Raw genomic sequence first — 18,994 nt, forward strand, 5'->3', positions numbered from 1 at the left:
TAATATCTTTTTAAGGGGGGGGGGGGGAGGGAGGGGGTGATGCCGTATTGGGGTGCACATAATTAACTGCTGCTACAGTCACTAATAGAGCGAGAGCGACAGGACGTGCTTTGGCTGCCCGTGCACGCTCGAGTTCCGCGACCACGAGACACCGAAGCATTGTCGAAGACGGAACCCCTGAAGCTACCTCCTGCAGTTTTTACCTTGTCACTGAATCTACTCTAAATACCCCCTTGGAAATCTATAAATTGTGTTCTTTTTCTTTACACTGTAATGTTTTCGATACATTTTTTTTCTCGCTCAATGCTATGAAGACAAAGCCTTTATTGGACCTTACCCGGGTTCCGTTGCTTCTTGAGTATGTTCAATCTTCAACTAACAATGCCGCGCGCAAGTTGGTCTGCTTCTTGCGCTGGGATTGTGGTGACGTCAGAGAAACACCGATCTCTTATTGGCTCCGATTGAAAAAACAGTGAGTAGACCTCCAGGCAGCTAGCATTGAGGTCTACCCCAGGGTGTAAGATAGACAGGTGGGGAAGCGAGAGCCAAATGAGCGACCGGATTGTGTCCCCCTCGGTTTTCTCTTTTTCTGTGGCGCCATCTATGTGGAGCACCGCGAACTCTCACTCCAGGTGAGCGAATGCTGGCGACCGGTTAAACTGATGGAGATGGTTTCTCGTGGATTTTCAATGGAGGACTGTCGTGCTCTCGGTTTATTTTTCGCACTCTACCATTAAGTTCCATGCAAATCCGATTCCAATTTTTTTCCTCTCGCCGCAGCGCCATCTGTCGCAAATAGGGGGTACCCGCAAGCAGACGAGTACACAATCCGGTCACGGCGCTGCGGTAGGCTTCTATGGGCCGTTTCCCCACCTGTCTATCTTACACCGTGGTCTACCCACTATCCTTCCATCAGAGCTAATCGGAGCTTGGCGTTCTGACGTGACTGCAACCCCTACGCAAGAAACAGACCAACTAGCGCTCCGCATAAGGAATCGTATAAAGAAAGTCCGTTACTAGCACACAACTTGTTTTAAGGCTATTAGGTCGATAGCTAATTTTTAGAGCGCAGCTCCTAGACGCCCGTTTCGGGGTTGAGCAGTTTAACCACGCGTTGCATCATGGGACGTTTCCCATAATGACGTCGAACGTGACGTCACGTGTGACGTCACGAGGTTGACGTCACACGGATATACCTTCCCCTCCGTACCCTCCCCTTGTCCTCCTCAAGAGCTGCGCTCTAATTCGGCATTACGAAGAATTGTAAACGTCTTTTATATTTTTTTTAATCAAAACCGACCGAAGCCTTGTTTTATTGTAGAACACAGTCAGTGATATTAGCCGTCTTGATGAAGCATCTGCAGTTTTTTTCTCATTACTTTACCGCTGGCGTTCTTTGGTATTGCGTCAACGAATTTCACGCCCCCATGAAGGTGCATGTAGGTTCCAAGTTGGCCTGGGAAGAGATGGAAGAGCTCAGAATATTACGTACACAGGTGACACTTTCTAGAACAAAGATTAATATACAAAACCGTTAATTACAACTTTTAAAAAATCTCAACGCTTTTTGGGCACCGTACATCTAAAAAGTACTTAAAGTGCGAAGTAAATTAGAGGTCGTGTACTTCAAGAAATGTAGTAAGTACACCGGTCACCTTGTACTGGAAGTAAAGTACTATAAATATAATGTACTTTCAAAGTTGAATGCAAGTACTTTTTTCATGTCTTCCAATCTTTCATGATAGCATTTCATTCCCTCATACAAAGTTGTATTTTTTTTTTTTTTACTGGAATGCATTGTTTTAGGTAAAATGAGGGGCATCAGTTATTTTCGGAAATGACGGCTAATAGTGGCTAAAATTAAGTTGCCATAGATCTGTAGTTGATTTAGTTTCACTGAGGAACTATTTAACACAAGCAACTTATAATGCACGTATTTGTATCGCCATATAGCCGCCATTACTTCACTCAGGAAAAGTGACCAGATGAATATCTCGAAGGACGATAGCGCAATTTCACATGACAATATGTTTCTGTTTTTTTTTTTTTTTTTTTTTTCAAATTTGGGCGGTATTCTTTGAAGTCGCCAGTTGAGCTTTCCACGGAAAGTACTAGAAAAGAATACTTTTAAGTTCAGTACAACTACACACACTCAGAGAACGTACCTCAAATAAAGGACAAGTTTTCTGAACCTGCTCGAAGTGGTACTTTAAGTACAATGCACTCGAATAACTTCCCAATTAAACTGTAATCGGGCTTAAAAAATTGCGTATAATTAAACCAACAAACCGAGTGCAATTAAAATTTTTAGAAAGGTGCCTTTAGGTAGTGCATTGTATGTTGCAGCAGTCGAGCTAGTGGTGTTAATGAAAAGATAAAAAAGAAGCCTGTCGGCGCGAGCAGACAGAACGGGACACCACGAGCAACCAGATTCGGTGACCGAGCAGGCCGGCGGCTATATACATCGAATGATGTCCACTACAGTTTCCTTTTTTTTTTTTTTTTTGTAAATATTGTACAGTGCATTTCAAACTTAACGCCGCCACTGGACTCCCAAACATTGAGCTCGTGTCGGCTACTTACTGTTAAATTTGTCACCAAAACGTTCGGGATGCCGTCTCAGGATGGGATAGAAATCAGGAACCCAAACATTGTTCAGATAGTTCAATCGGCCGCCACAGGGACTGTCAAAAACGGCGAATGCCGTGGCGGCGTTAGGTTTGAGGCGCACTGTACATAAAATATGTTGGGTGCTATATTCCTGGTTCCAACATAATCGGTGACCCGGACGTCGGCGTTGATTTTGGGCCATACGAAACGGTTCGTTACCAGCTCTTGCGTTGCGCGAATGCCTGAGTGACAGAGGCAGTGAAGTGAGGAGCACACCGCATGATGCAGTTGGCGTGGCACATCCGTAGTATCGAAGTAACACGCGATAATTTAATTCTACGTATGTAGTATCACATACGTAGCACGAGGGACGTGCCGGCCTTCAACGTAAAGTCAATTTTCCGCTTAATTTAGCGGGGAGCCTGATCCCGCTAAATTTAGCGGGAACTTGAATTGGTACATAGGTCACGTGAAGTCAATTTTACGCTAAATTTAGCGGGAATCCTGATTCCACTAACTTTTGCAGAAAACCTGAATTGGTGCATAGGTCACGTCAAGGCAATTTTCGGCTAAATATAGAGGGGAACCTTATTCCACTAAATTTAGCGGGAACCTGAATTGGTGCATAGGCCACGAGTGGTGGTCAATTTTTCGCTAAATTTAGCGGGGAACCTGATTCCGCTAAATTTAGCATGGAACCTGAATTTGTCCATAGGTAACGTACAGTCAATTCTCCGCTAAATTTAACGGAAATATGACTGCTTTAGAGATGAGATACATTGACAGAAATTTGTGATTAGCTTAAAGATGATATCGCATTAAAAAGGTATCTTTTTTTTTTTTTTGAGATTGCTTTTTTTTTTTTAGTTTATACCAGCGCAGAGTTGTGCATAAAAAAACGAGTGTCGGTTTTAGATTAAAAAGGTCCCTGATCTCTGTTGTGTGATCCCGTCTGTGTGAAATGAAGGGAGCTTGAAGTAAGTATTTTGTTTTCTCGACACCCTATTGTTCATAAAAGATTATGCGGAGATGTTTTAGGCGGAAGCATTGGCGACGAGATATCAAAGGCTTCCAATCGAAAAAGGAACCCCGAACTGCTACGGTATTTCTACTTAATTTTGCATTAAATTTTGTTGTATGTGATTCTCCACCTCTAAAGCCTAAAATATGCTCATGGTGCAATATAAACAACAGGAATAAAAGAAATGTCGAGATTGAGGTTTGCCTGCAACAAAGTTTTGGAGCTCTTCCTCGGTGATTTTGCTACAAGATTTCTTCAGCACAACAAACGCCATGGCCGCTTCCTGGTATCGTGGGTGAGGGACACCAATGACCGCTGCCTCTTCGATTCCGTCGTGGCTGAGCAACACGCTTTCAATGGAGCAGGGCGCCACTGGGATGCCCATGCAGCGAAAGAACTCGCTCATTCTTTCTACGTAGAAGAACTGACCGACTTCGTTGTAATAGCAGATGTCACCTGGAAGGAAGCGTGTAGTCGTCATATCTGGCTCAAAATCCAGTTCATGAGCTGGTGTAAAGTAAAGCTAAATCAATAAGTAGGAGATGCACGCTCTCAGAAGATTAGCTGATGACTTTACAAGGGCCAACATATCCAAATGAGAAAGAACGAGAATCCGCAAAAACCTTTCATATACTCTGAGACAATCTTTCTGTGGCCATGCAGTCGAATGGCACGGGAGTGGGTGCTTGAGCAACGAGCCTTGAAGACAAGGCCTTTCCCCCCAAACGTCATCACTACGCGGAGTGCAAGTTCGTCTGCTTCTAGCGCGAGGGTTGCAGTGACGTCAGAAGGACGCCGAACTCTGATTGGTTCTGACTGAAGGATAGTGGGTAGACCTCAAGACTAGCTGCCTTGAGGTCTACCCTCAAGGCTTCCAGCAGAGTGCCAATAAGAGCACGGCATTCTGACATCATGGCAACCCTTGTGCAAAAAGCAGACGAATTTGCGGTCCGCAGTGCTTTCACCCGTATGTTGCTATGGTGATTGATACACGATTGCACGCTTTGAACAGCAGCCGTGGTGGTAGACGTTCAAGTGGTGCATGGAAAGAGGTCTTTGAGTATGCCATGCAGCCGAAACGAAGCTTGTCTGCTGCAGTAATATCTCCAACTTTTAAATGAATGATAATAATAATAATAATAATGTTTATTTTACATTAAAAAATTGTGGGAAAATTAGGGAAAAAGAAAGAAAAGCTACAAATTAAAGCTGACGAGTTCTCATATAAATAGGCATTTGGTGAGCAAACATATCTTTATGAAAAACAAACGAGCACAAAAATACCGATTTACAGAGTGAGCAAAGCAACATAAAAAATTGTTACAAGAAGACCAACCGCGCCAGAACAACAAGAAAAAATTACATTCCATCGCGTAATTTCGTAGATCTATATAGTATTGGTGTTTCTAATGTGGTTTAAAAGCCGAGAATTCGAATAGTGAAGCCTTTGCAAACTATAATTCGATCTGGATATGAGAATCCTTTAAAATTCATTGCGACGGGTAGATTAGAAGAAATTATTTTGTTTGATACGACTATTTGGGTTTTAAAAAATTAGAGTTCCATTTCTGTGTGCGAATCGCAACTGCGAAAGAGGTCCGCTTGTTTTTCTCATAAAACGGGCGTGAAATTTATTAACTGAATCCTCATTGTGACAGGGCCTTAAGCGTTGGCAACCGCCTCGCGGGTGCGGTTCAACCGCCCGTGTGAATAGGCAGTCTTAGCAGACCGCGTCACCACATTCTACTATGGCCACAGTAAGATTCCTGACCCGCGCTCAAGAGCATTCTTCGAGGTGACAGCGCGAGCTCGCAGTAGCAATGCCGCACGGCAGCGCTATGCCGAAACGGCCTAACGCGGCATTAGGGTTTTCGTGTCCACAGATGTACCCTCGATGACGTCCCTGCATCCCCTGACACTGAGACGCCACCAGAAGGTGCGCTGAATGCGTAGCATTTAAAGGTACTCTCTGGAAGGTCACGTGACACCGACGTCACACCGTGGTGTCACCTGACACTCTGACATGTCACCGTGATGTCCCGTATACGGGACATCACGGTGACATGACGTCAAACGACATCACAGAGTCACGTGACAATGGCGGCTTTATATGTTCCCAAAACCCTCGCAACGTGCTATTCAGCGGTCTCCTTACTGTCACCGCAAAACGAGGGGTGCTAAGGAGTTTCGCAAATGCCGAAGAGAAAGCTAAGTTTTGACTGACTTATTAACAAGAGCAGTCGCCATCCCCTACCTGTTCGTACCCAACCATCGGGAGTAATTGTCTGCGATGTAGCTTCCGGGTGTCCGTAATAGCCCTTCATGGAACGTGGCGTCTTCACTAGCACTTCTCCTTCTTCGTTTGGTCCAAGTACGTTTCCACTCTTGACGTCAACAACCTGTTGACAAACCAGTATCCATTGTGGCCAGCATGTCGACAGCGGAAAAATGATACCAATAGTTGCGAGTTATCCGCACACCTCTCGTACTCATCACTAAATGCAACCAAATTCACCTTAACTTGTACCATCGGGGACGGGAATCCGATGCCGTACCAACTGGACTTGCCCAAGGGAGGTCTGCATATCTGTCCGACTTCCGTAGTTCCGTAAGTGTCTTTGACGATGGCCAGGTCAAACGCCCGTTCGAGTTGCCTCAAACTTTGGGGAGTGACCTTTGCGGCACACAGAATGACAGTCCTTAGACTGTCCAGCTGAATTCCTCGCTGCTCAATCGCCTTGGCAAGCAGCACAATCCAGTGTAGACCCCCGAACACCGTAGTCACCTGCGCCAAGGTGAGGGGAGAGGGATTCGAATCATGGGGCGGTTGCGCAAATGGTATTCCGAAGGGAGCTCGCATATTCCGTAGCGGCGAAATGAATTGTAAACACTACTTTATTCATATAAACATGTTTTGCGCCCTATGGTCATACTGCTAATACATCATCCAAACGACAGGCTGCATAACACGGTCTCGGATGTCTTTCTTGCTTGTACTGTAACACTGGTCATAAAACTCTTTCTACAAACATGGTCCAAGCATGCGTATGTATGACACCAAACATGTTTCAACATGCATGGGGCGCGTATCCACAGATATTTTTGGCATAATGTATACTGTGAACGCAGTGTCTTTTGTAGGCATGTATATGAGCTTTCTGACCGGTGGAAAAAAAGCTGTTCCAAAAACCTACACCATATTTCGAGTAATGTACTTTTTTTTTTTTAAAACGTAAGGTAGGATGCCGTACCATTAAATAGCCCTCATTTTTGAAGGGTATCAAGATGGAGTGGAAAAGAGTGCTACGGTACGGAGTGAGGCGAACGCCCTTCCTCAAGGGAGTTCGCAGCACTATCCCCCGCTTTAAGAATGCTTTAGCGGAGGTTGTCTTAGCGATACTGTCGAATATATATTTCATGTGCCAATGCTCATTACTTGGAAATACCTTCCTTGAACTTGAACTAGTACAGTATACTATTCTTTGCGTGATATATTGGGGAAGAATAACAACAAACAGCGTGTCCCCCTCACCCCCCCCCCCCCCCCCTAAAAAATCACAGTGCTTTTTTTTTTCAACGCAAAAATAAACTAAGCATCGCCGAACGCTCAATCTCCGCCTAAGTGTAGCACCTGGTGTTCGAACCAGATGCCAAAGTTTCAACACTAACCGTTGTCTTATTTGAAAGCTACAAGTCATTTTCTAAAAATTCCAAAAGAAAAATATTTGGCTGATGTTTTACCGTTTTTGGTTACTGGCACTCCACAGTGTATTCGAGAGCTCAGTCAGTCGCCGTTTTCTCATTAAAATTTAAAAAAAAAATCATTTTATAATCTTTGAATAGGATAATGGTGAGTACTAAAAGTAATTTTGCTGAGATTGCTGAGCTTGCTGAGAATTGTCTATGCTTTCCTTTGTGTTTTCCTGTCGAGCCCGATTCACACAGGTGCAAAAAAATCCGGTATAACTTTTCGGTATCCGGATTATGGAGCCAGAAATCTATCTGGATTCTATCTGGACTCTATCTGGAATTAAAGTTTTTAGGCGTTATTCCTTTCTCTGCAATCTGAATTTCGGGTTTCCATAAACAAATTTCCAGTTCCATAATCTGGATAGTGAAAAGTACCGAGTTTTTCGGTAGGGTAATGTTTAATTTACTTTTAAACAGTCAACTTGTCGCATGAGTTACAAAGGCCGATCGTTATAAAGGTAGTCCCTCATTAATAGACACACCTTAATAAATAAAGTGACTATACAAGGCTGTTCTTCCTTGGTAGCTTTATGTTAAAGAATTTATATGCTAATAACAACCTCTTGGCCTGGCAGACTCGGCGTTCCTTTGCGCCGACGAAAGACTCATCAACACAAGTTTCATACCTGATCTTCAACGACGTTTCATCGACATGCCGGCGATTTGCGAAGAAAACATGATCGCACCGCCGTCCATGTGCGACGGTGATGGCAGCGATGTTTTATCGCGCGGAAAACGACACAAAATTACTTGTGCGAGTTAGCTCACAGATTCCCGCATATGGTGCATCGGTAACACAGTATACCGGGCATTTCGAAAGAACTTAGCTTTGGACGGCAACACCAAAAACTATTTTACAAAAAAGTAAAATCTCACAACTAACAGCGCAGGTTCATTTCGGAACCGGAAAGCGTTCTGGCAACGAGGTGGCCGGTTGAGGGAAATTTGGAAGTCGCCAAAGAGGTGTTCATACATTTGCGAAATATTATATATGAAACTATTTAGACCTCCTTAAATTTAGTCAAATCCTTGTCAGCCCATGTTTGCTGCAATTTTACATTCTTCAACTCGGCGTTATTTTCAGTACTCTTTTGTTTTGTTTAGGACATATAAGTTTCAGAATGGCTTTTTCTTTTAATATACAAATTTTGTACTAATTGCTGGTGAGGTACTAGCGGCTAAAAAATCGCGTGACTAAATATCACGCAGCCCTCTTAGCGTATGAAATATAATGTGAGTGTCATATATACCTTGTATTTTCTAATTGCATCCACCATTTTGTCTGCGTCCGTAGATTTCGATAAAAGGACAGTCTTCGCTCCAGAGGTGATGTCTCGCAGGTAAGTCCGAAAAGCAAAAGCCGATGTTATAGGTATGTGGGAAGCAACAACATCGAGGTCGTCGGACACTTGATGAGACCTTGACATTTTGAAGGAAAAAAAGAACACACACACACACAAAAACGACGGTTTAATAACTGATTCTGTTAACCAACTATTGATACCAACATTATCACGTCCCCGTTTTCTCTACCCTCGCACCTACTCGACCCTTAATTGACGTCACGACAGCGTGGTGGCGCTGCTATCGGCACTGGGCATGCGCAGTCGGTTCATCTAACGGGAATTTGGCTTGTGCGCACGCGCAATGTCCACAGTTAGTGTGAGCAGACGCGGCTTTGTTTGTTCATGATGTATATTGTTAGTTAAATACTGTGTATTTTGCAGGGTGTCCCAAAAAAAAAAAATGGACAGGATTATCTTTTTTTTTTATCGCAAGAATAACGCATTGACGAACGCATGCATTATCCCCCCAAATGTAGCGGGTCCGAACCATTTGCCAAAGTCTCAGCACTAACCGCTATACTAGTCAAAAGTTGTACGTGATTTTCTGAAATTTGCAATGGGAAAATGGTGACCGACAGAGCTCTCGATATATACATGGAGCTGAATGGCGCCTGTTAACGAAAACGGGCGAAACTGGGCCCCCATAACCCCAGAGAAATTTTTAGAACGTCACTTATAACTTTTGAATAAGATAACGGTTAGTGCTGAAGAACCCTTGGCGTCTAATTCGAACCGCTAGCGCTACATTTTGGCGGATAATGATCGTTCGGCGATGCGTTGTTTATTTTTGTAGGAAACAAAACAAAACACAAAAGAAAAAAAATTAAAGCCGTTTACAACTCTCTGTATCGCCAAATTAGAGCGCAGCTCTTGAGGAGGAGGAGGGAAGGGTACTGAGGGGAGCTATGGTATATCTCTCCTTTCTCCTCCTCCCCTCACGGGGGTCACATGATCTTGGGGAAGGGTCACGTGACCTGTGGGAGGGGTCACGTGACCTGGGGAGTCACATGACCTGTGGGGGTCACGTGACTTGGGGGGGTCCCGTGACGTCAGGGTTACGCCGACGGCGACGCCGCTCAAGCCGGCAACGGGCGCCTAAGAGCTGCACTCTAAGAACACTTTTTTATGCGGGGAGGGGGGGGGGAGGGTTCAATATTGCTTGTTGCTGGTGTGCTGGTATATATAGAGGTTTACAAGTACTGCCTCTGGGCGCCTTCACCTTGCTGCTTACGCGACGGTTGCCAGAGAGGCGCCCAAACAAACCATTTCCCATTCACGGTGGCCAGACTAGCTTTTGAAGCGTGGCAGCTGGCAAACGCGAGTAGAGTGCACGCCCCGCCAATACCACCAAAAACCTAAATCCTGCGCCTCAACCCCCCCCCCCCCCCCTATGTTATCACTATAGTGGATACATGCAGCACCACGTAGCTTGCGTCAGCATCGTCGCAAGGGCACCAGCGTGTCTCGCAGCGTCTCTCTACGCGGCGACGCCAAAACGAACGCTCGTCTGCTAGCTTTGCGGCGCCTCTCATTGAGCTTCGGCGTGTTTGCCGCTAGGGGGCAGGTCGGGGGGATCTACAAACGATGACGTCATGCGCAGGCAGTGTTTTCTGGGGAGTAATATTGGCTCCGCCCACGGGGGTATGTGGAGCGCAAGTTCGTCTGCTTCTTGCACAGGGGTTGCGACGACGTCACAACGTCATACCCTTATTGGCGGATTGAAAAAAAAAAAAGTATAGTGGGTAGACTTCAAAGCATCTAGCATCGAGGTCTACCCACTATCCTTTAGATCACATCCAATCAGAACTTGACGTCCTTCTGACGTCAGCGCAACTCCTGAGCAAGGAGCAGACGACTTGGTCTTTGCATAGTGTGCTCGCTTGCAGTATACCTCCACTTTCGAGCAAATAGTGCGTCGTCTGCTCCGGGACCTATAGCGACGGCTTTGCGACGTCGGCACCAAGAGCGAGCGAAAGAAGCGAAGTTCGCTGCCGATAGAGCCGGACGATATCCTGAGTCAGCAACACGCGCACGCAAAGAATAAAGCTCAGGAATGCGGCGCATTCACTCTGTGGTATGCGGAGAGCAAGTCGTCTGCTTCTCGCGCCAGAGTTGCGGTGACGTCATAAAGACGCCGAGCGTTCTGATTGAAGGATAGTGGGTAGACCTCGAAGCAAGCTTCCTTGAGGTCTACCCGCTATCCTTCATTCAGAACCAATGAGAGCTCGGCGTTCTGACGTCACCACAACCGCTGCAAAAGAAGCAGACGAACTTGCGCTCCGCATTGGTTTAGTCGGTTACATGAAGCGCACAAAGACGATAAGCGCCGTGGCGGTGTACTTTTGATTGGCTGTATCAGATCGCGCCGACAGCGTTTGCGTAGTAGGAACGACTTGACGTACGCAGCTGGGCGATTTCCTCTTTGAATATAGAGGGATGGCTCCCGCCATCCCATTTATCGTCGTGGACAACATTCGAAACGGCGGGGAGTAAGAAGTAAGTTAGATTTTTAGAAAATAAAATTACTAAATAGTTTTTTTTAAATTACTGACGTCCATAATGACTAGCAGTTTGTTCCAGAAAATAGCTTTTTATTTTCCTCAACCAGTCTTGTTTTAGGAATTTCTTTAAAGTACTCGCAGAATACCCAGAAAAAAAAAAAAAAAAATGTCTGTCAATTGTAGTACTCCTCCGAGCGCGCATACCTAAGTTCTAGAGCTCACCCGGGACGAGGTAAAAAGGCCACAATGCTGTAGTGCGTGTGTTCAGCGGCCTTCGGGCTACCCGTTGTTCCCGATGTGTACAACAGTGCGACGGCCTCCTTCTTGACGTCGGCCACAGGGAGTTCCTGGAAGGCGTCTTCGTTCAGTTCCTTGAAGTCGGACACGGGAACAAAACCAGGGGTGGTTCCCACGGAGAAGTAACCCTGAAAGGGTTGAACGCGCGCCATTAATTGCCACGTCACGAACGACAAACACACCTACTGAACCGCTACTGAACCCCTGTCGTCTGCGTCGCTGCCCGCCGTAGACCGTGGCAAGTTTCTTGGCCTCATTTTTTACAGAAAGACAACTACGCTTTGTAATTTTACAAGAAAAAACCGACCTGTGAAATACACCTTTGACGAAAAGTTTAGATTGCTACGTGCAGGCGTCGATTTTTACGGATGATAAATAACCAGGGTCACTACTCGTAGCGTCAGAAGGGTTTGGATTTGGGCTAGTTGGTTGAACATGTTTAGGGGTTAAAAGCGCTAAAAACGACGGACGAGTAGGAGAGACACACACCACAGAGCGTTCTGTGGTGTGTGTCTCTCCTACTCGTCCGTCGTTTTTAGCGCTTGTAACCCCTAAAAAATCGTAGCGTCACGGCGAGGCAAATGCACGGTTATGGCGTCACGGACCGAAGCCGTAAGAGGGCGCCACCAAAACATCTTGACGTTAATCCTTCGTTTCACCCACTGATCTCTTTGACAATTCCCCACTTCGAGCCCATTGCACGATTGCGGCCACCGGTCGGCCATCTTACGGCATCCGCTGAAGCGACGTTAAGGTCACGTGACCTTTGCCTCTGTTGTCACGTGACCTACAGATGGTAACCATGGCGACTGACAGCGCTAGTGCGAATGTCATAAGATGGCCGACGATAATCGCATTTGCGGAGCGGGGAAGCGCGATCCAGTAATTGTCATAGAGATCAGCTTCACCGTAAAGCCGGGGCCACACTGCTCATACATAATACAAAAGACAGTCTGCAAACTCACGCAATATCATCCGTGGTTCGAATGTGCCAAGTTTCTCGTTTGAACTCTTTGACATGCGGCATTCCAAGCACGGATCTCGCGGTGACTTGTGTTTCAATATATTTGCAGACTGTCTGTTGTACGATCATAGCCTCCACTATACTGACAAAACCTGGCAGATCGCCACAAGAAGCGGCCGCCGAAATTGAAAAGGTAGAGCGGCAGACAACGGATGAGAGGACAGCCAGGTGACGGGCGCCCCGCTGCGGCGAAACGCCGAAACACACTACTCCCGAGCAATGGAATTTCCGCTCATGCTCCTGGCGTTCCTCGCGCTACTGCTTGTTTTCTCGTCGGGTTTGAATACCATGTTTCGGGTCCTCGCCGCTGCAAAAGTTGTACGCTGACATCCAGGTTCCCCGAGAAATCTTAGTGTTCCAAATCTGCGACCGGGCACTCTATGGCTCCGTCGTCGAACTGCCAGGCTTTGTGAGTATTAGCGATGTGCGCGGCCAAAAGCGTTGCTGTGGTCAGCTTTCCACGATTGGCCAAACCATGGGCATATGAGCACTGTCAGATTGTCAACTTTGACGGTGTTAGTTTCGGATTGCGATGGCTCCTAGCTTCTACTGTGCTTTTTAAACACACCATCGAACTCGTCGTTGCACCCGACGGTAAGTAGCCAGAATAACAACTGGTGACGTCACGGCAAGGCAAATCCCAGTCGTGACGTCACGGAGGGAAACCATAAGAGGGCGCCACCGAAACATCTCGGCGCTAATAGAGGAGGCTATGGTACGATGTATAAGCAGTGTGACTCCGGCTTAACCTGGCAAAGAGCAAACGCTGCGGCTCCCTCTAGCCAATCAGGAAGACGAAGGCGAAGCACGTGACAGCCCTATACTGAGAGACCGATTACAGGGGCGAGAGGGCGAGAGTCATGTCACTTATGTCCTCCTCAGAGATTAGCCAACCACTCAAATTGTGTACTACGCGGTTTCCCTCTCTTCGTGGCTTCGTCATCAACTAGTAAGATAGAGTAGAGTCACGTGTCTCTCTCCGGCGCGGTGAATGGGTCACTGAAACCATAGCCTTCTTCGTTTGCCAGGTGACGGTGAGGCGGAGTGTGCTCTCTCATTTTAGATCGCTGTATATTGGCGAGCGTGAGCCTACCTTTACGTCCAGCTTGTCACGGAAGTCGCTGAATCGTTTAGCTTCACTGGCTGAGGTGAGGATGTGGCTGGCATTGCTGTCTCGAATTCTGTAAAGAAGATCATCTGAAACGAATAAAGAAGGCAAATGAATGAAAATATGCTGCAGTGGTCGTGTCCACTGTAAAAGTCGCATTTCGAAATCGCCACAGCGGGGGTTGCAAAGCTTGATGACGAAATCCTGGGGATCGCATTGTTTGCAACGTCAACAACACTTGGGTGCCACCAGATGCCTGTTAAAGCGAGAAACACTTTTGCAAATTATACCGCGTGAGTGAAAGAGATCGATGGCCATTTGATGGAACGGCATAAATCGGGTTTTTAACGTATCGCGCTAATACCTACAACAGAGGTGCCTGAAGTTGGTGGAAGCTTTCGCTAAAAATCTGGAAAGATTGACTCATCTGAGTAACTCAAGAAAAACAACTACGTGGTCCCTATATTTTGCATGTACACTAAAAATATTATGTGTTACTGGGGCGGTTGTTTGGGCCAAATGAAGTGAAAAATACGATAGTCTTGTGTGAAATAGTCTTGTGAAAAATACGATAGTCTTGTGAAAAATACGATAGTCTTCACGAAGTGAAAAATACGATATTTTCTTTCAAATTCACAAATTGTTCAATCGTAGTAAACGGAAGAATGGCCCACTATGATTTTTTGATGATTTTGAGATAAAAGGCTTAGCGATACATTTTGATACACAAAACCAGTTTTCTTCTTTTTTTCTTTTTTTTCTGACTCCCGAGGTTTCATTTATTAATATTCTTAATTATTGAATGCACCAGGTTCGAACAACTCTGTAGTAAATCCCAGCGCGATAAGTGAAGAAACTGATGTATGCAATGCTTTCAAACCACCATCGATCTATAGATTTGACCTAAGCGGTATAGTTTGCTCTAGGGTGCCTCAATGTCCTTCTGTTTAGGGTGATGCCACCCTTTGTAGTACCCGATGCCGACAGCACGCACTCATAGGGAAAATACAAAGAAACCAACGAAAACAAAATGTCGCCATAATACAGTCAACGCCACAAACACGTGCAGAGCCACGCTCTTTCACGTGCTTTTGAACAAAAAATAAAAATAAACGTGTGAGACAAAATGGCGAGATGCCACCACCCTAAGCAAAGCGCACATGAAGGCACCCTAGTTTGCTCGGTTCTGTTGCATCGGGCGATGCAACAATTTTTGTACTTTGCGCAAATACCGCTTAGAACGGATCCCTGATGTTAATGACCTATGAAACACGTGTTCGTTTTTCACACCACGCAATAGAAGTCCCAGAAAAAAAGAAATTAAAGAAAAACGAGCAGCGTTCACCCCCTCAACTCGCAGCCAGAACAAGCGGCCAGGTGATCTGGAGCCGATTATATGCCGCCAATGTTGATCATGGCCACGCGCTGGGGCTGGCAAAGCACAGGACACGCGCTGAGTTCCGGACATTTTTATGGCTCGGTATTATACGTTGCAGCGATTGGACACGGGCCACTACGCGATTGCTTCTCGAGCCAGTAACTATCACAAGCTCAAATCGAGTGCCCACGCAATGCACGGGTCCAATCTATGGACCGCATTCAAATATCGTCACCAAGGTGTACTGCGATCTCCACGTTACGTCATCAAATTTTGCAAAGAGGAGAATGAATGAAAATGATCGCTTTTGTCCTTGAAATTACACCGCAACAAAAAAAGTTTCTTGGCCAGTGGCGTTGCGTGCGAGTATCCTTGAGTCCCACTAGTGCCAATAGGCTCGTGTAAAGTGAAAGACATTCCAATTGAATATCGTTGCACCGCTCCTTTAAACGCAGCCCACACAGTGTGAACACGAGCACTGTGTGAGCATTCGATTTGGGCTCGCGACAATCAATGTCTCGGCGGCCGACCTAAGCGCGTGGCTATGATTAGCGTTGGGGCGGCCTCCAGGCCACGTGGCTGCTTGTTCTGGCTCCAAGCTCAGTGGATGAACGACGCCCATATTTGTCGAATTTACTTGCTGACTGCCATTGCTTAGAAAGAAAATATAAATAAAAGGCAAATTTATTTCGTTATTAACGTTAGGGAGTGATTCTGAGTAGTATTTAGCGAAAGTAGAAAAATGGTTTCATGGCCCCTTTAAGGCTTATTAAAACCCATGTTGCCTCTTTTCAGAATGAACACGTGGAATAAAAACGTCCTGGTGGTATGGGAGGCACAAAGAAATACAGTCGGTTTATTAAAAGAAACAAGAAATTCGGATTGGGTTAGTCTAGCCAATAAGCTGACATTGTTTGCTCCGAGAAGAAAAAAGAAAATTGAAAGAATAGACGAAAAGCGCATAGAGAGTGAAAAATAAAGAAAAAGTGTGAGAGGTATAGAGTTATTCATCACAAAAATACTTCGTTCTGCTGGTAATATTAGGAACTAGCTGTGCTTGTAGCAGTTGATCTTGTAGTCCAGTGATTTGGAGAAAGTTTAGGAATATCCTTTGAAGGGGATTCCTCCGAGCACAGGCACCAGATGGGAAAATAATGTCTTTAATGTCTGCAACGACGAAGTGATGTCTTTTCAACTGTGATGATAGACCTTTTCTTTCTTTCTTAAACTTCTGGCAGTCTTCTAGGATATAATAAATATCTTCGGCAACACCGAATGCGGTACAGGTGTCTGTATGACGTTTCTTCCAATTTGTGGAGTAATTTTCCTGTACGTGCACTTCCTGTACGTAGACGAAAAAGAGGTGTGGCCTTTGCTCGTCGAAGACTTTTCTATTAGGCACGGGCGGAGAGAAAAAGAGTTAGCTATGGATAAATCACATATGTGGTCATTTATAATGTAACATTTCATACGGTTGTCTTGGGTCTTGATGCTAACGGGCAGATTGTGTGCGTTGAAAGCAAGTTTTTCTGCCCTTGTATTTCCATGTAATCCGACATGCGCTGGTATCCACTGAAAGACAGCAGCAAAACCGCCTGCTTTTAGTGATTTCGTAACTGATTTGGCTGCCATGACTACTTGTGACGTTTGTCGAGGTTTTTGCAACTGTTGAAGTGCGGCACGAGAGGGATCGTTACTACAAGCGCAGCCTTTGGAGTCAGTTTGCTTATCATTTAAGGGCTTTAGAATATCATGCATTTCAGATGTTGCGGATGATACCATCTCTTCTAGTCAACCGCTCCATTCTAGCTGTAAATGTGGTACATAGAAGGCGAAAGCACCACTTCTGCAGGCGTGGTGGACAAACAAATCTGTTGAGAAAGGAGGCGTTTGATAGCCATGAGTGGTAAAGTCAGAACACGAGTTTCTTCATACACCTTTTCGTTCTTCAGTGATCTTGGTACTTCTGGGCAAGTACGCATGACCTTGTCGATGTATGCGTTCCAGAGCCTGCGTGTAAGTTGGCGATAATCTAATGAAAGGCAATGAGTGTAATATACGGATGACAATGAGGGCTGAATGATTGCGTCTCGTAGAGCTTGGCCACGATTGTCTCGCCACTCTATGTATTGCATTTCTTTCTGTAAGCGTGGATTTTATTATATTAGAGGCTTGCGTATGCCCGTTGAGGCGGGAGTTCAACGTGATTCCCAGAAATTTGTGCTGGCGTACACGGCGCAAATAGTCAAATTAATTTTAGTCCGTCTCCGGCCTTTCCAAATAAAAAGCATATGAATGCGGTTTCCTCCGGTAAGATCTCTAGACCACAGTCCTGTAAATCATTGCTTGATTCCGTAATGGTTGCTTGGGTGGCGTTTCGAAGACTATGAGGTCGATGTGCTGAAACCCAGATGCAAATGTCATCTGCATATAGTGATATATTGATGAGGGGAGTGTACTTAGAAAGAGATGTTGGTAATCTGGCCAGAACTATGTTGAAAAGTATTAACGAGAGAAAGCTTTCTGTAGGTAAACGTTGAGCACATATGCGATAAGTACTGAGGGGTGCACCAAGTCAAACATGGAGCGTTCTATTTGTGAGGATGCATTGTAGAAAGGACTGGACTTTTCCCGTGATAGCGACGGCCGTTAACGTTTCAAGAACAACGGCTAGATTAATGTTATCATTGGATTTTGTAACATCGAAAGGTACTGCTAACGTCGATATTTGGTCTTGGTGACTTTCGTCAATTAAACTAAGCAGGTCTGCGATGCTGTCTTGGAAAGAAAGCCCACGCCTGTACCCAGAGATGCTGCAGTCATTAGGAAGACCCGTTTCACCTAATGCAGCTTTCGGAATTGGGGAGTGTTTTAAGCACAAAGAAAGCTCCGCATGACGACGTTGAAGTCCCGCAGAGTTCCCCTGCGTGAGAATTTGTAGACGTCGCTGTTTTGCTTCAGGGGTTTGGTGACGCTTTGGGGTGTCAACCATGGCAGTAGATTAAGCTGGTTGGAAAGCCATGATTCCTTGTAGTATGATCTTGAAATTATCAGGTAGAAAGTTGGCAATAAAGTTGGGTGGCATAAAAAAGTATTAAACTTACTAAGGCTCCGATCGTCATAAGTTTTTGAGGAGGCCTTTTTACAGTCACGGTGTCGCTGCATAATCGCCTTTCCGTAGTGTCAGAATTTGATGTGGTGGCAGCGTTGGGAACTGTTTCTTTTGAGGTGTATGCTGCTTCATTTTCTTCCATAAAAAAAAAAAGCCAGATTTTTTTTATCTTTTATTTAAGCAGCTTTGGTTTTCTTCTTTTTGGCATTGTAACTGGGTTCATTGCCGCGGTGGCTCTTGCATCTTGGTTTGTGACGTTGGAGGACGACGCGTCACGTTCCTTCTTTGTGCAATCAGCACTTTGGAAAAGTTTAGGGACTCTGACAAAACTCTTGTTCCTGGCCAGAGCTGGAAGTTGTGTTTTGAAATTGACGTAATCGGCTGGATGGTCTCCGCCGCAGTTCGCGCATTTGACAGGCGATTCGCAATTGCAGTCCTCAGGCCCGCTTCGGACGGGGCAACTTTCCCAGCAATTTCGGCGTTGCTGACGAGTTGTTTCCTAGCTTTCCCTAGTGCGACACACATTGCTCGGATCGCGCAGGGCTTAAAACGGAAGAGAAACTCAGACAGCTCGGAGACGTTTGAAGCGGCAGCGACCAATCAGGGACGCAATATTTTCACGTGACACCCCGTACCGGCGGTCATCACAACTATAAAGACATGGTTCTGGTTTGAAATTGATAGTTTTAGGAGATAAATCGCTTCAGAAAGATAAGTTGGTATTCTCAACGCCATTTAAAGGTATACAAACACGTTTATAGCGCTGTGCTAAATGGTGCAAGAACAATGAAATTTAAATATAATGATGGCAAATCGCAGCAGTTGTTTGCTGTGTGTGAACGCGGGC

The 18,994-nt window shown here is 45.5% G+C and overlaps 1 protein-coding gene across 5 annotated transcripts in view; it reads right to left on the reverse strand.

Moving 5' to 3' along the window:
- Nucleotides 1-1,277: 1,277 nt before the first annotated feature.
- LOC120844318 (4-coumarate--CoA ligase 1) overlaps nucleotides 1,278-18,994 on the reverse strand; it is a 64,115-nt gene continuing 46,398 nt past the window's right edge. For all 5 annotated transcript variants that reach the window (XM_042286691.1, XM_042286692.1, XM_042286690.1 and 2 more), the window contains 7 exons: nucleotides 13,643-13,746; nucleotides 11,451-11,653; nucleotides 8,632-8,800; nucleotides 6,147-6,416; nucleotides 5,886-6,030; nucleotides 3,836-4,087; nucleotides 1,278-1,456 (listed from right to left, as the gene is read on the reverse strand). In XM_042286691.1, the coding sequence (XP_042142625.1) occupies nucleotides 1,338-1,456; nucleotides 3,836-4,087; nucleotides 5,886-6,030; nucleotides 6,147-6,416; nucleotides 8,632-8,800; nucleotides 11,451-11,653; nucleotides 13,643-13,746 (1,262 nt within the window). In that variant the 3' untranslated portion in view covers nucleotides 1,278-1,337. The remainder of the gene's footprint in view (nucleotides 1,457-3,835; nucleotides 4,088-5,885; nucleotides 6,031-6,146; nucleotides 6,417-8,631; nucleotides 8,801-11,450; nucleotides 11,654-13,642; nucleotides 13,747-18,994) is intronic.

Source organism: Ixodes scapularis, unplaced genomic scaffold (genome assembly GCF_016920785.2).
Source record: "Ixodes scapularis isolate PalLabHiFi unplaced genomic scaffold, ASM1692078v2 PGA_scaffold8__174_contigs__length_109621045, whole genome shotgun sequence".
Classification (NCBI taxonomy): domain Eukaryota; kingdom Metazoa; phylum Arthropoda; class Arachnida; order Ixodida; family Ixodidae; genus Ixodes; species Ixodes scapularis.